The sequence below is a fragment of the Globicephala melas genome, chromosome 17 (assembly GCF_963455315.2).
Source record: "Globicephala melas chromosome 17, mGloMel1.2, whole genome shotgun sequence".
In the NCBI taxonomy this organism is placed as follows: Eukaryota; Metazoa; Chordata; class Mammalia; order Artiodactyla; family Delphinidae; genus Globicephala; species Globicephala melas.
Genome location: NC_083330.1, coordinates 70,118,953 through 70,136,229, shown reverse-complemented (window position 1 = coordinate 70,136,229; position 17,277 = coordinate 70,118,953). Strand labels below are relative to the sequence as shown.

At 40.7% G+C, this 17,277-nt stretch overlaps 1 protein-coding gene across 3 annotated transcripts in view; it reads left to right on the top strand.

The window, feature by feature from the left end:
- The window catches only part of ADCY8 (adenylate cyclase 8), a 219,017-nt gene that overhangs the window by 132,345 nt on the left and 69,395 nt on the right, over positions 1-17,277 (top strand). For all 3 annotated transcript variants that reach the window (XM_060286929.1, XM_060286928.1, XM_030875821.2), the window contains one exon: positions 10,487-10,587. In XM_060286929.1, the coding sequence (XP_060142912.1) occupies positions 10,487-10,587 (101 nt within the window). The remainder of the gene's footprint in view (positions 1-10,486; positions 10,588-17,277) is intronic.

Below are 17,277 nucleotides of genomic sequence, written 5' to 3'. Positions count from 1 at the left end.
AATGAGCATTTTGATCTGACTCTTGGCAGAGGAGTTTCAGGAGAGACGATTGTCAGGTTTGCTCACTCCCTGCCGTGTCATTTCATGGTGGTTCACCCACATACACACAGAGGAATCCTTAGAGTTAAGCTTCAGGAAAGTGTGCTCGTGCCTCATTTGTCTCAGCCAAGTTTGAGCAGCACATTTTCCTTCTGTGTTCCAGGGTTTTCGCATCTGTGAAATGAGATAGTTGGACAGCTCCTAGTAGCTTTCAGCAGTCAGTGTTATGAGGCTGTGAATTCCCTAGGGTCATGAGGAACACATGTGCTAGTATGCCTGGTTTACATCCATTTTCTGAGTGTAATTATAAACAGCACCTCCGTTCACTCAAAAATCAAGTGGGTGACAAGTCATGTGACCCAAGGCTTAGACCTTGGCCAGGTTAGAATTAGTGGTTCTCAACATCTTCACTTCCCTGCAACCCCATGAGGTCTCTGGGAAGACCCCAGGATGGGGGAGGGGCCCTAATCCCGTCCTCAAAGGTCTCCTCCAGTTCCTCCCAGATTTCACAGAAGAATCCTCCGCCCTTCTTTAGTTTCCAGCTAAAATTTCCTAAGGGAGCTGTCAGATCTCAGGGGCAAACAGAGATTAGAACTATGGTAAAGAGATGTAGGAAACATGACCTGTCTGTCAAATACTATCAATCATATTGGAATTTTTTCTTTTATTATATATAATTCTTTTTCTCCCTAAAAAAAATTAATTCATTTTCACTAGCAAAAGCTTATACCAAGCATATAAGGCAAGAAGAAAATGACATCTCTTGTCATCTTACAACCCTGGATAACCATCGTTAACATTTTGGCATCTGTCATGAGTCTTTCATGAGTATGATTCTTTATACTTACTATGCAATTTTTCTATTAAAACAGGACCATTTTGTACATCGTGCCTTGTAACATAGTGTTAAGCATTTTTGCTTGGGCTTTTCCCCACATTATTAAATGTTTAGTTACAAAATAATTTTTGTAACTGCATACTAATCCAGTGCATGTTTTAACCATTTGGGGCTTTTTTTCTCTCAGTTTCTCACTATTATAAATTATAAATTGTGTTGCAATGACCATTGTCATAGTTAAATCATACATCCATGTTTAATTATTTTCTCAGGATAAAATCGTAAGAGTGGGTATGAGATGCACATTTTAAAATACTTGACGTGCGTTCTGAAATCATGCTCAAAACTTATGCCTATACTTTTTAAAACTTGCCAACTTGATAAGATACAAGCAGCATCTTCCTGCCATTTAAAAAAAATATATTATTGCGGTTGAATGTCTTTCTGTATGTCTTTTATGTTTTGGTCTTTATATTTCTTCTTTTGTGATTTGCACACTTGTCTTAATTGTGCAACCTGTCCATTTATCTTAATTGTGTAACTTAAACTTTTGTCTTAATTGTCATCTTTTATTGTGCTGCTCACCTCGTCTTATTGATTTGTGTGTATTCTTTATATAGTGAGGAACTTAAGCCCAGAACACTTAACAAGAAGGTGATATTTCTCAGGCTCTGGCCCGTATTTCTCTTCTAGGACAAGACTCTGAATGAAGCTTAGTATGGGGAAGGGAATTAGTTATAATTATTTATTAATGTTTCCGGGCCAGAGAAACCAACCCAAAACTTTCAGTGCCTTAAGAGAGCTTAATAACATGAAAACACTTATTTGGAGTGACCTCACTCAGCTTAGTGTTACAAAAACAGCATGACCATCTCAGAATGAGATGGTCATCTTGACTGAAGATTAAGATGTTTAATAAATGCTTCAAAATTGATTGAAAATTTATGTTTTGATGTGGGTATTCTAGTGCAATAAGTGTTAAAATCAAACCATATCAATGATGATTAGATTTCCTTCCTTCTTTCAATGCTGATATCTTTCTGTTAAATTCTGAATTTTTTTTCTTTGAGAAATCAGGCCTCCTTTGTCAATATTACAAATTTAGCAATAAAAAGCCTCTTTGTCCTAGGATAATAGTTTTCAAACTTGAGGATCACCTGGGGCTCTTGTTTAAAATGCAGGTGACTGCCCATCACTCTGCCCCCAAGATTCTGATTTTGCAAGGGGACCTGTATTTTGAGAAAACCCTTCTGGGATTCCGCTGTCCTGAGTTGTCAGCCGCCTTCCTCTGTCCTTGGCGGCACGTTAGGACTTGGGCTAGTCACTTGCTTCGTGCCTTCAGGGACCAGGTCACACCAGAAGTTACCGAGTCCATACTCAAGGCCAACATGGCCTCAGACAGGCCTAGAAGGAATGTCTCCATGAGCCTCCCAATCCTCCCAGGAGGTCAGGCTCGGGGGTCAAAGAGACCTTGGTTCAAATCCCACTTTGGGAATAGATGTGGGTGCAATGGATTAATTTACCGATCGTTATTGGATACTGACAAGTTGGTAGCTTTCCATCACTCAGATGGACACCCCGGCACACGTGAAAAAGCTTCATTTATTTCACACGTGTTTGGTCTTTGCTAAAAGACAGAGGGAAGAACATATACTTGATTACTGACTAGAATGACTTGAACCCAATTCCTGCGAGATACTGGCTGGGTGTTGCAGGACAAGGTGTTTGATCTCAGTGGGATGACAGTGATCATACTACCTGCCCCTCATTGGATTGTTCTGAAAATTAGGTGACATAATACTCATATAATAGGTGTTTGAATAAATGCAGTAGTTATTGTTTTCCCTTTCCTCCTGATGAATTCTGTGCCAATCCACTTCTGGGTGAGGCTACACCCTCACTTAAAATAAATCTTACACTTCTAGAGCTTCTTTAGAGAAACTGCTTCGTTAAAAAGGGTGGGGGGGAGAGCAGTGTTAACGTGTTTGTATCCCAGGGCACCAGGGTCGTGACTTTCATAAATACAGATTTATATAAGTACCTAAAGGTGTGTCCTAAGCAAGTACACACCTATAGGCCATTGATAATGCTTGCTATGAACCAAGTCCGGTGCTGACAATTTTCAAAACATTCATTTAATATTACTTTTGTTCCATCGGTAACCACATAAAAACAAGGATGTGTCACACAAGGAAACCTTGAGATAGTCCTTTGGCTGAGAACAAGTGGTTCTTATCTCTGTTCAGAATTTCACTCAGTTTTCTCTATCTTTAATAAAGAAAATCAAAGCTAAGTGGAGGCTTAAGAGATTTCAGGAAAAATGTATCACAGACTTTGAAATGTTTCTTCTTCCCATAAACTCCTATTGGAGTTCCAGTGAGTAGACTAAAATAATTAAGGAGGAATTTCGGCAAAGCAAAGAAGGCTAGGCAAATGAATGAATAATCTGATGGATTAAGATGTTGGATTCTGGAATTAGATAATGAGAAAAATGCTTTTGTCTATTTTCGGAGACGTTCAAAATTTGTTGAAACACACCATTTCTTATTTAGATGCAGAGGAGAGGAACATGGAACACTGAACCAAGTGGTCTTTGGTGTTCTGTCTCATTTAACTGAATTAGACACTTCCTGCTCATTTTCATGATCTTATTTTTAAAAATTCTTTTGAAGGAATTATTCTGTTATAGGATCAGGTTACTCTTGAGTTTTACTTATCTAATAAGGCTCAGAATAATAAGAATATTTAGGCCACCTCCTTCAGGTAAGAAGGACAGATTTCCAAGAGACTTAGGGGAAAAAAAAAAATCCATCCCTATTCAAACAGTAGCTAAGTGAGACTCCTTTACATTCTTGATATTACCTTGTAAAATTCCTGCTATTTCTACACCCTCTAGGTAGTCAAATGATATCAAGGGCCATTTCACTTGTATCTTTTTTATCAGACCAATTAGCTAGCTCCAGTCCCACAAAGGCAGCATTTTCAGAGTCAGGAGTACGAATTTCACCTATAATAATGTAGTGTAGGATGATAGAATTATGATGATTTCAACCTAAAGGTCATCAGCTCAGTCCTTAAAGTAATCCTAGTGTTTCATGTGTGGATATCACCATCACCTATAACCAGGGGCTTCTAGGCAAGGAATAAAGGAAGAGTTATCACTCTCACTGTTGGGGGACTGGGCCAGTCAAGAAAGGAAGAGTCTTTTCTCCCAAGGATGGGAGATTTGGAGGAGGGTGAGCTGGGAGAATGGTGGGTTGGAAACTTTATGAAGTTCTGCTTGGGAAGTCTCCTATGACAATCCATCCCCCTACCAAGGAAGACCATATATTGTCATTATCAAAAATATTTATGTAACATATTATCATTGAGTCTTCTGTCATCTCTGGGATGGCATCCTTCCAGCCTCATTCTTCTGAAGCTGTCCATCTTAAATACATGCTAGCATGACCTTGTGAGTTTACTAACTATGAGGAAATCTACTTTGTTCAAAGGTCAAGTTACTTGGGAAGACATATACCAGTGAGACATTCCTCAGATACACCTGTCACTCGTAGAGTTGTTCTTGAAGATGATTTGGTTAGATGCTAGACACCAGGATAGGGAATATATTCTATTTCAAAATATGAAATTATTGAAAATTAGTTCCTAGCTTTTTTATTGCAATTGCTTTTCACCCAAATGGTCTCATTTAAGGGAGCTCTAGCCAGTGCCATCCTCCATAATGCATGAATTCAACAGAACAGACGTTACATTCCTTCATTCACTCATGCAAAATGAGCAGATTGTCCCAGTTGAGATTCTTCTTTAACAAACATATTAATTTATGTTAATGAGAGGTGTGCTAGAAAATTATCATTTTTCAAATTAGATTTATCCAAAGGTGGAATGGGCTCTCAAGTGAGGGGCTGATTTCCCCCATCACACTCAGGCAGGAGTTAATGGCTCATTTCTGAGAGGTTTTACTGAGTGAAATCAGCGTTACTAAGAGCTGGACCAAGGTGACAAATAAAATCCATTCCACCTATAAAATTTTTCAATCCACATACACACTTGAAACAAAGACCAGACGAATCATCGTAGTTTGGACAATTAACTAGATTATTGCTATGGTTAGAAGCATCCTCTACATCTGGTAGGGATGTGAGAATTTAGTCAGTACCTTTTAGCTCATAGTCGAAGAAGAGGATCTAGCAGAGCGAGATGATTTCCCTCCAGCCCACCTAGGAAGATTTTCCGGGCATGTCTCAGGCAAAGAAAGATAGCAAATTAGAAGCTCTGTTCATCACCTCTGCAAGCTAGCTTCCCTGGTCACACCTCTGGGGGTGAACAATCTAGAATGGGCTTTACCTTGTGTGATCACACTTGGGGTTCCAGGCTTCCTTTTGACAGGAACCCACAGATCCTCCTGGCTCTGAGTTCATTTATGAATATGCCTTTCAAGAGCGTGCAGGGCCGACATCCCCAGACATGAACAAAATGGAACACAAGTCCTTCCTGTTCCCCTTCCTTAGAAGGGAACCCAAGTCTCAACCTGATCAAATGAAGTAGGAATATTCATTTTAAAAACAATTTTTCAATTATTCGAAGACGGTGGTCCCTCTTCTTCTGTTGCATTTAACAAAATCCACTGTGTCTCTTCTTTTCTTCCCTGTTACTCGTTCACTCCTCTAGGTCTTAAGGAAGGGGTTCTTTACATTGCATTGCTTTGTGCTGAGGAGCTATTCATGAGTCATGAAAATGCAGCAGTGCCAATTTACTAAACTAATTCATGGGCTGTTTATGAGGTCCGTTCTCTGCCCAGATCATGTTTCACCTTCATTCTAATGAAGATTTACATAGACTCAAACTTTTAACCCATTTTCTTTCTTTGTATTGTAAACCACATCACTGAAATACAACAAGACACATGATCGTGCACCTTGTGAAGATGATTTTACCTTGAAAATAGCAAAGTTGCCGCAGTTAGTGCAGCCGGTGAGGCCTTGCGCTCTCTGGATTCCGTCCTTACAATCTGTGAGGTCCTAACTGAGTTACTCAGTGATTCTAATCTTCAGATTCATTATCTGCAAAATGGCGATATGATCAATGGGATCTTCTTTAAAGTGCTGTCATGATAATTGAATGAGACCATCCACATAAAGCATGTAGCCTATTGCTCACCTTGCACTAGATGTTACTCATTATTACTCAATTTGTTACACTAGATTTTGACCATTTCCTGAATCAACCAAAGCCTTACAGATTGAAAAGTAATAATACAGTTGTTCCTCTGTATCAGCAGGGCCTTGATTCCAGGACCCCCCCTACCCCTCGTAGATACCAAAATCCACAGACACTCAAATCCCTTATATACAATGACATAGTATTTGCATATAATCTACACACATCCTCTCCTATACTTCAAATAATCTCTAATTTACTTGTAATACCTAGTACAATATAAATGCTATGTTAATAGTTGCAAATGCAGTGTAAGTACTATGCAGATAGTTGGCGGTGACTGGAAAGTTCAAGTTTTGATTTGGGGAACTTTCTGGAGTTTTTTTTCACGAATATTTTTGATTTGTGGTTGGCTGAATCTGATGTGGAACCCCTGGATACAGAGGGCTGACTATAATCAAAATTCTAATCTAAGCTCTCAAAGGAAGCATTTGTAATTTGTTCCAAGTGGCACGGTCTTTTTAATTGGTATTAATCTCATTTATAGTTGGCTCAGTTACTGTCTTCAGGCATTTCCTGCCCAAAGACACTGATCTAGGAGCAAGGAGATGTGGCTTATTGTCTGAACTTTGCCACCAACCACCTAATTGACTTTGATCAGCTCTTTCCCCTATCTGATTCTCAAGTTCCTCATTTGTAACATATACAGTTGCCAAGTCCTCTTACAGACCAAGGACTCAATGAATTATAAGGGCCCAGTGGTCATTTCCAAGGACAGCTTTCCTAAAGGTCCCTGGAGAAGGGAGAATTCCACCCATTGATGGAGGATCTTTTAGGAAGAAAGGAAAAGAATAAGGGCAAAGTCTTTTCCTAAAACAAAAGACTGCACACGAGATTATAATTCCCCTTTGAAGAATCTTTTCTAACTTGATGGACCAATCAGTCAGCAATGCTTTGGGGGACCCTACTGAGTACAAGGTATAATTTTGTACAGAGAAATAGAAGACAGCATTCTAGAAAGCAACACTGTGGTTGAAAAGTAGGCTTCAAAAAGGTAACAAGTATAGCAAAAAAATATGTATAATTAATTGATTATAGTAAACACTTATGTAAGGTTACCATGTGCTATAAGCATTGCTCTAAGCACTTTGCATATATTAACTCATTTCATCCTCCCAGCAACCCATACGAGATAGTTTTTATTATTATCCCCTTTTTCTGGATGAGGCAACTGTGGCACAGAAAACCTAGTAAATTTGTCCAAGGTACATAGCTAGTAAGTGTTGAAGCTGGTATTCACATCCGGGTAGTCCAGCTCTAGATGAGTCCATGCTCACCACTAAGGTAGAAAAGAATATGTGGCACCACGTGAGGACAGAGCAGAGACCAGATAAAGAGTCTGCCTATGGCAGGAAGGAGAATACGTGTAACTTAGTGTAGCTGTGAACCAGAGTGATAAGATCTTCGTAAGTCAAGAGGAAGTGAAATGAATTATCACTCAATCTCATCCTGAGCCAGTTAGGAACGTTCTTTCCATAGTTCTGTCTCCTTACATTTCCAAAGTACACTCCATTATGAAACCCAGTATTTTATATTTGATTGGTTTCATCTTCACAAATATTCCTTTCTGTGACTGTGCTAGGCACTGGAGTTCAAACCTGAAAATAAGAGAATTTATTATTAAATTCTAGCATAATAAAATACAGTAAAATGAAAGAGCACTGCAAAACCTGTGAATTGTATTCATTCCCCCGTTTGATAGTTAAGAAAAGTGAGGTTAAAAGGAATTGGCTTTGCTCACAGTGAAACACTGACAGAGTGGAAGATATGGAGGTTCAGCAGATACTTTGTCACCAACCAGCTTGACTTCTGAAGGAAATGAACAACACGAAACCAGATGCAACTTTAGTCTGGACAAATGATGATTATGTGACTTTTTTTTTTTGCTTTGCTGTAGGCGGACTTCTCACTGTTGTGGCCTCTCCCGTTGTGGAGCACAGGCTCCAGACGCACAGGCTCAGCGGCCATGACTCACGGGCCCAGCCGCTCCACGGCATGTGGGATCTTCCCGGGCTGGGGCACGAACCCGCGTCCCCTGCATCGGCAGGCGGACTCTCAACCACTGCGCCACCAGGGAAGCCCGACATTTTTTTTTTTTAAGTCATCAGTTAAAACATTCAGGAAAGGAGTCAGGACTCAGGCTTGGGATCGATAGGAAAAAAACCTCCCCACAGTGAGAATGAGCCCAAAATGGGAAGGAATCCTTTTGCAAAGGAATGAGCTCTTAGGCGCTAGAAGGATTCAAGTTGAGGGTGTTTGAAACCCTAGGATGCCCTGCCCCAGGAGAAGAGAACCCCACTGCCACCAACAAAGCAGAAAAGGTCACATCTGATGATAATCAGCAGGCATTTGAGTAGCCCTCAGGGATATTACGGAAAGGATAGGCAACGGTCCATCATGACTCCAAGATGCTGTGATGATGGAAGTGAAGAGGATGATAAAGATGAAGATGATGAAAAGCAGCAAGAGAGAGATTCGGTACATGAAAAATTATTATTGTTGTTCTTAAAATCTTATTATTGAGCTTCCCTGGTGGCGCAGTGGTTGAGAGCCAGCCTGCCGATGCAGGGGACACGGGTTCGTGCCCCGGTCTGGGAAGACCCCACATGCCGCGGAGCGGCTGGGCCCGTGAGCCATGGCCGCTGAGCCTGCGCTTCCGGAGCCTGTGCTCCGCAACGAGAGAGGCCACAACAGTGAGAGGCCGGCGTACCGCAAAAAAAAAAAAAAAAAAAACAAACAAACAAAAAACTCATTATTAAATCTAAATAACCAAGCTGGTTTGAAAGCAGACAGCCAACAAAGAATAATTAGATCTTGTGCAATCGGTTGTTAGAAGGAATTCAGACATTTATCTTTCTTTGAATTAACTGCTTTGTGGCTCCTTCATTTATCTTCAGGCTGGTATGTGTGGGTCTCTCTGGTGGTGCCCTGCTCTTAGGTAGGGCTCTTTGAAAACTATCAGTAACATGGATTTTCCGTAGCTTTATCAGGAGTGAAGATGGCTACAGTGATTGTTCAGGGGCTTGTTCCCCTCTAGATATGGAGCAGGTTGTCAGCAAACAGGCAGAGGCCTCCACACCAGGGAGTAGAAAAAGCATTGCCCTATGACAGCAGTGAATGTGCAGTTTCTGAGCAGCATTGTGCTTCCCCATGGATCTCACCAGATACCTGTCATTGCCACTGTCCAAATCACAGCCATGACATCGATCAGTGAGTTCAGTCTAAAACCCAGACCACGCCAAGAAATAGGCAAGAGAATAACAATCATGTAACCATTGACTATGACTCCCATATCAACAAGTTGGACTAATTTTGTTTCACTGACCTGACCAAATCTTCTCTTGGTATTAGGGACATAGACCCGGAGATGCTGGGATAGCTCTGTTTACTGGCTTCCTTTATAAAATAACCGTGAAATTCAAATCAGGGATCATATAGTTCCAAAGCCATGCTTCGCTTTCTGTTCTCACCCCCCAAAATGCTCTGTGCTGTGTGATCTATGGCAAGTTACTAGACCTCTCTGGCATTAAAGTAAAAAGAAGGACTTGGTTTAGGTTAATTTTAAGATCTTTTTCAGCTTTAAAAATCCTTTCTTCGTCTGAAGGAATTGAATTATGTCTCAGTGACTAGAAGATGGTTCAGGAAACTAGGCAGGACTAAGGCAAGTATACGCACATTCAGTGCTGACCTTCCAGAAGCTTCTAAGGCTGGACAACAAAATTACTGAGTTCTCTGGATAATCAAAACAAAGTTAGCAGCATTCCCCGGGGCCACCTCGAGCAGACAACAGAAGGGCAGTCAAGCACATTGGTCGATCAGTTTGGGTTTCTCTTGTGCAAAATGAAACAGCTGCCCTTGCTGGAAATTTCTTTGGCTGTTTTCTATTCTAAGATTCCATGAATTTATTTTTTCAGTAGTTTTTATGAGAAGAGAGGCAGACTCTCTGGTCAAAAATTTCCCTGTGTCCACAAGAGCAAGATCCTTAAATGACTTAACGTTTACTCATGAAGAACGTCAATGTGAATTTGATTTGCTGTGTATATGGTTGTGTGCTCTTCTGTTTTGTTAAAATGATGTTATTTGGGAGGAAGGAGGAGAACTGGCTTATAAGTTTATGCAAAGTCCCTCTCACGTTCCCCTTTACTGTGAAGGGAATCGTATTCACCCCTGGGCTCTCACTGGAAGGTTGGTGGGAGGGATGGAGAAAATGCTCCGTGAAGGTTATATTAAGATATGGATGCCTCTTAATTTTAAAAATATACACATTTAAATGCCTTGTCTCTTCTTGATGTTTATCCCCAACTCCAAACACTAGTAAAACTTCACTCTTCCAAGTGCCCAACTCTACTGCGAAGTAATTCATTCTCCTTTTTTTTTTCATTACAGTATTCTCAAATGAGGGACGAAGTATTCAAATCAAACCTGGTCTGTGCGTTTATCGTTCTTCTATTTATCACGGCAATACAAAGTTTGCTTCCTTCTTCAAGGTAAATATGAAGGGACTAAGTTATCAGATGAAATGTCTTTGTGAGCTGATGGGCCCTCACCTGGAGCTAGCCGCTGACCTTTTCAAGGGATCAGAATTTACCATAACGGGATCCAGGATTCATAGCAAAATATTTGACAGTATCAGAGTCTGTTCTGGTTGTCTTATGCTGCATAGTAATCTCATTACTCTACCAAGACAAGGGCTTTTTCCCAATCTTAATAAAAACAACCACCAAAATCAACGTAGGCCTCCCTTTTATTTGACATTGCACCCATGAATGCAGAAAGTAAGTATAAGTCCCTCCATCCCCATTAACTTGTCCCTTTGTTAATTACCTCTTTGTTGTTCATAGATACAGGATCATAGCTTCCAGGGTCAGCAGAATTGGCACTCTAATAATACTACAAACAAATATATGTGGCCAGTCCCTGATCCAAATTCTTTATATATAGTACACACCTAAATCTCATGGCAACCCTATGAGGTAGGTACTGTCATTATCCTCACTTGAAAGAGGAGATAAGTTGCCCAAGGTCTCACAGCTGAAAAATGTTACAGCCTGGATTCAAAATCAGGAAGTCTAGCTCCACAGCCTGGACTCTTAAGACTCTATTAGACACAGACTTTTATTATACAGGTTATAGGTGCCAGCGCCAGCATTTGAATCTAGTTCTGGATTAGTCCAATGACCATGTTTTTTCCTCTCTCCTGCACTGTAAGGTAACCCTTGCCTCTTTTCTCGGATATATTCCCTTCTCCCTAAACTAACCAGGAATTTCCCCCTTTCGTGTGGTTAAAAAATAACGTCAACAAATATTAGTTAAATGTCTAATACAGGCAAAGCAACTTGCTAGCCCTTGAGGATGGTATAATTTTTCCAGAGGAAGTCTGCATCTTCTAAGATATAATTTAGTGGGAGAGAGAGAGACGTTAATAATGGCTTCCAGTTACTGAGCATTTATTATATGCCAGGAAAGTGCTAAATCCTTTGCACAGATTGTCTCAATAAAGCCTCAAAAATAACCAGTAAGTAAGGCAGCATTCTAATCCCCATCTATATAGTGACTGAGCTGGGATTTGAACACAGAGACAGTCTGTGCTTTTAATTACTTAACTGCTTTGTGCCAAAATCAGTGATTCATTCTGCCTAGGTGGTTTAAAGAAAGTTGGCACAAGGGGTGATGCTTTGAGCTGAGTAGGATGAGGGAGAAAGAGTGGAAGAGTGTCCGCAGCTTAGGAAACAGTGCAGGCAAAAGCACAGAGATGTGAACAACCTCGTGTTTGTAGCACGGTGAGTAAATGGAAGACTTAAGGGTCAAGCATTTGTGCAAGGATGTGGTGGGTGCCATGGCTGAAAAGGGAGATAACCTGCAGGAGGGCAGCGTCCACATGCTCTGGTAAGGAATTTAGAATTGAATCTGGGAGCAGGAAGGAGACCCTGAAGGTTTTTGAGGAAGGTTGTAACATGATTCTGTGAAGGAAAGACGTTCAGGTTAACTAACAGTCAGGGAATGGCAATGCTTGACCTTTTCCAGATTGGCAGGGGTGTAAGGGGAAAAGGGATTCAGGGAAGATGGTGGTAGAAGTAGTCCATTTCTGAATTTCTCAGAATTCCCACATATCTGAGCAACTGCATAAAACCAAAAACCTCAAGGACCATATTTACAACAAAAATAGGTGATGTGGTAAACCCATAAATTTAAAAATGGGAATGACAATCTCCCAAGAGCCCCAAGATGGGGTGTGATATCAACATCCGTGTGGGAGGAATTGGAAAGAAACAAGTAGGCATCTGTCATATCTGGGAGGAAAAGAGCCCCAGTATCGCCAACAGATACTCACTGGGAAGGGCCATGGGCCAAATTGCAAAAGCAGTTGAAAGTGGGAGGGGGTTTGCCCAATCCAACGTCAGGTGAGCGCAAAGGTCTGCAGTTAAGGTCCAAAGAGCTGGAATTGTCAGACACTATGAACTCCCAAAACTGACCAGTCAAATCTCCCTCCCAGGATAGGGCCCTGGAAGGAACTGTATGAATAGGATCAAAATTACTCACAATAGGGCTTCCCTGGTGGCGCAGTGGTTGAGAGTCCGCCTGCCGATGCAGGGGACATGGGTTCGTGCCCCAGTCTGGGAAAATCCTAGATGCCGCGGAGCAGCTAGGCCCGTGAGCCAGGGCCGCTGAGCCTGTGCTCCGCAATGGGAGAGGCCACAACAGTGAGAGGCCCGCGTACCACACACACAAAAATAATTACTCACGATAGGGTTATAATGAAGAAGGGAGGGTCCAAGTAAAAGTGGAAAGGGAATCTAGCCATCATGTTTTGAATACTATGTGAAAACAACTAAAGAAGTCTCTGTGGAGTTAAAAAATAAACTATCCCAAAAACACCTCTTTATAAATGTTCAACCAAGTTAATTTTACACAAAAATTAGCAACAAAATGTATTGATGACAATCCCATAGTAAGCTATTATAAGGAAAACAAGAATTAAAAGTAGATTAATATCCTGATAGGCAATGAAAGCACTCCAAAAGGACATGCCTACAACATATAACAAAACATTAACCTACTATTTCAAAAAGAACTGAAACCCTTAATGTGACTTAAGACATCAAATGACAGCCTAAATCAGAATTAGAAAAAACTTAGCGATTTGGGAAGAGTGTTCAAAAAGGAAATAAAAATAAAAGAAAGATACATTTCAGAAATGAAGACTTAATACAAGGGAACACAGGGCACATGAACATAGCACATAATGCCTTAAGAGAAATAGGAGGTGGAAAGGAAGAATATTTTAAAGTCGAAAAGGAGATTTAAAGAATTGACAAAGCCCCATGCCCCACACCTGCTCCCCACACCAACAACCCAGTATATTATTTGCGGGCTGTGGCTGAAAGCATTGCAAGGCCCAGATTCTTTCTCAGTATTTAGGGGAGTTCGGTTCAAACACAAGGAAACAAGAAGAATCTGGAGTCACTGGTACATACAGGTACTGCAAACACCAAGCATAGCCCAACCTCTAGCCATAAATCCTCAGAGTAAAGGTGTATTCACCTCAGTTTCTATTACCTGATACAATATAACCAGATTTCAACAGAAAATTACAAGTTGTGTCAAAAGGGAAGAAGAGACAAAGCAATCATCAGAACTAGACTACTCAAGTTATGACACAGCTGTTGAAATTATCAGAAAGAGAATTTGAAATAACTATTATTACCATATCAAGCGTCCCAACGGGAAAAGTAGACACCACGCAAGAAAAGATGGGCAATATATTCCAACCCAATAGTTGGAAACTCTAAGGAAAAGTCAAAAAGAAATGCTAGAACTCAAAAACACCATAATAGAAATAACGAATGCCTTTGATGGGCACATCAATAGATTCAACAACACCAAGGAAAGAATCAGTGAGTTTGCATATAGGTCAATAGAAACTTCCCAAATTGAAATGCAAAGAGAAAAATGAAATTAAAAAAAATTAAAAATCACAGCATTCAAGAACTCTGGGACAATTCCAAAAGGTGTAACTTACGCGTAATTGGAATACCAGAAGGAGATAAAAGGAGAGCTGAGCAGAAAACATCTTTGAAGTAATAATGGCTGAAGACTTTCTAAAATTAATGACAGACACCAAAGCACAGAACCAGGAACCTCAGGGAACACTAGGCAGGATAAATACAATAAATAAATAACCAAACAAATAAATAACACACTTAAGTATGTCATATTCAAATTGCAGAAAACCAAAGACAAAGTCTTAATGGAAGACACAGTGCAGGGCCGTGTGGGGAGGGGGTTACTACTTACCTATAGAGGAAGAGGAAGAATTACACGGTGCTTCTCATCAGAAACTGTGCAAGCAAGAAGAGAACGGAGCTGGAGCCACCAACCTAGAAGTCAAAAGCAAAAGAAAAATGAAGACTTTATCAGACAAATAAAAATGGCATTTCCAGATGACCTTCCCTGCAAGAAATGTTAAAAAAAAAATAGTTCTTCAAACAGAAGGAAAATGATGTAGATCAGGAACTTGCTCTACGCAGAGAAAGGAAGAGTATCAGAGAAGGAATAACGAAGTTAAATAAAATGGTTTTTTCATATTCTTAATTGATCTAAAAGATAACTGTTTAAAGTAACAATAACGATGTATTTAGTGGTTATACATATGGATGAGTGAAATGAATGACAGCAGTGTCGATAAGGCATGTGAGGGAGGAATTGGGGATGCTTTGTTTTCAGGTACCCCCGTTACGCATGAAGTGCTACAGTATAATTTGAAGGTAGACCTAGATTAATTTCAAAAGCGTATTGTAAACTCTAGGGCAAACACTAAAAAAATTTTAAAACAAATAAAATTGATATGCTAAGAAAGGAAACAAAATGGAATCATATGAAATGCTCAGTTAAAATCAGAGAGCATGGGCTTCCCTGGTGGCACAGTGGTTGAGAGTCCGCCTGCCGATGCAGGGGACACGGGTTCGTGCCCCGGTCCGGGAAGATCCCATATGCCGCGGAGCGGCTGGGCCCGTGAGCCATGGCCGCTGAGCCTGCGCGTCCGGAGCCTGTGCTCCGCAACAGGAGGGGGCACAACAGTGAGAGGCCCGCGTACCGCAAAAAAAAAAAAAAAAAAAGTCAGAAAGCATGCAAAGGGAAGGAGGATATTATTTGGGGAGTGAGGAGGAAAAGGATCATTGCATAGACGAAGCCCAGGAGATGTTTTTAGGGTAGTGAAACTATTCAGGATGACATTGTAATGGTCATGATACTATGACCATGCATTTGTAAAATCCCGTAGAACTTTACAGCACAAAGAATGAAAACCTTAATGTATACAAATGTTTTAAAATTGTTTACGAGTTCAGGGAAACCCATGATGAAATCAGACTGCGATAAAAGAACATAACTGTATTAAAAATGTGAAACAACCTCACCAAAGGGGGTGGGGAGAAAAGGTGGTTCCTAAGTAGCTTTGGAGATGCGTGGACTCTTGAGGACTAAACGAGAAAGAACTGTGCAGTAGCGCTGTGCGTTAGCTGATAAAGGTGTTTCTCATGGAGCTATGTGTGAACAACCTGAACCACAGTATATGTGCGCTATAATTTCAACAGTTAAGTAAATGGATGGAAGACTGCGGGAGTCAAGTTTCTCACTGTTGACGGAGAAGGTTACAGATAAGCAAGGAGAAAACGCTAGAATGATCCCTATGATAAAGGATTAGAGTTGGAGACATTAGTATGAATTTGTTTAGCTCACTGTAGTTATAGTTAGATAGATATAGGCTGTCTGTATAAACACAGATATGTTTATCGATACAGATTAGAATACACATATGTGTGTCCTTGCTCTGTCAGCAGAGGACGCCCAGGAGCAATGACGCCTCAGTAGTAACACCACATCAAGCAGTGAGCACAGCCCTGATCTTGATTTCTAATATCCATATCCAATATAAGGAACCAGGGCTCCTTGGGGAGCTGGCTGATTCTAAGTCTGGGCTAGTAAGGATACAGGAGGAGCCTGGAACATCATTTAGGGCCAGAAAAGAAGGAAATATTAAAACATACACACACATGGCAGTATGTCAAAGGGACACAGGGAAAGCTCCCTGGAAGCAGAGCTGGAACAACTTGAGCAAGAAAATAAATAAAGTAGTATTGGATTATAACCCAAAATATAAAATAAATATCCGTAGGTTCACTGACGTAAATAAATGGTTGAATGAATAAATAAAAGGTGAAGACCAGACAAATTTCCCATGGGGAAAAATCCAAGGAATTTATGTAGATGCTCTGTGCTCAGTGAGGTGGAACTGAAGCCCCTCTCCTCAAGTATGGCTATGCTGAAGGTGACTTCCACAGCGTGGATGGCGGGGCATACGGAGAATCCCGGTACACACTACCTCAGCCAGCTGATAATGGTTCACGTCAACAGTGATGTCATGTTGATGAGCTGTGATGAGAATGCCATGAGCTCTGTGGTCTTCCTCCCCAAAATCCATAACCTAATCACGAGGCAACATCAGACACATCCCAACTGAAAGACATTCTACAGCATATCTAACCAGCACTCCTCAAAACGGTCAAGGTCATTTAAAACAAAGGAAGTCAGAAAGAGAAAAACAAATACCCTATGCTAACACATATGTATGGAATCTAAAAAAAAATGGTTCTGAAGAACCTAGGGGCAGGACAGGAATAAAGATGCAGACGTAGAGAATTGACTTGAGGACACGAGGAGAGGGAAGGGTAAGCTGGGATGAAGTGAGAGTGGCATGGACATATATACACTACCAAATGTAAAATAGATAGCTAGTGGGAAGCAGCCGCATAGCCCAGGGAGATCAGCTCGGTGCTTTGTGACCACCTAGAGGGGTGGGATAGGGAGGGTGGAAGGGAGACTCAAGAGGGAGGAGATATGGGGATATATGTATATGTATAGCTGACTCACTTTGTTATACAGCAGAAACAAACACACCATTGTAAAGCAATTATACTCCAATAAAGATGTTAAAAAATAAAGTAAAACAAAGGAAGTCTGAGAAACTTTCACAGCAAGAAGAGCTTAAGACATGAGAACTAGAAGGAAGATGGTATCCTGGATTGGAGATATAAATATGGGAAATCCTAGAAAGAATTTCCAACGCAGTCTAAGTATATGTGAGCATAACTAGGGGCCAGATTGTGGTCCGGAAGTAA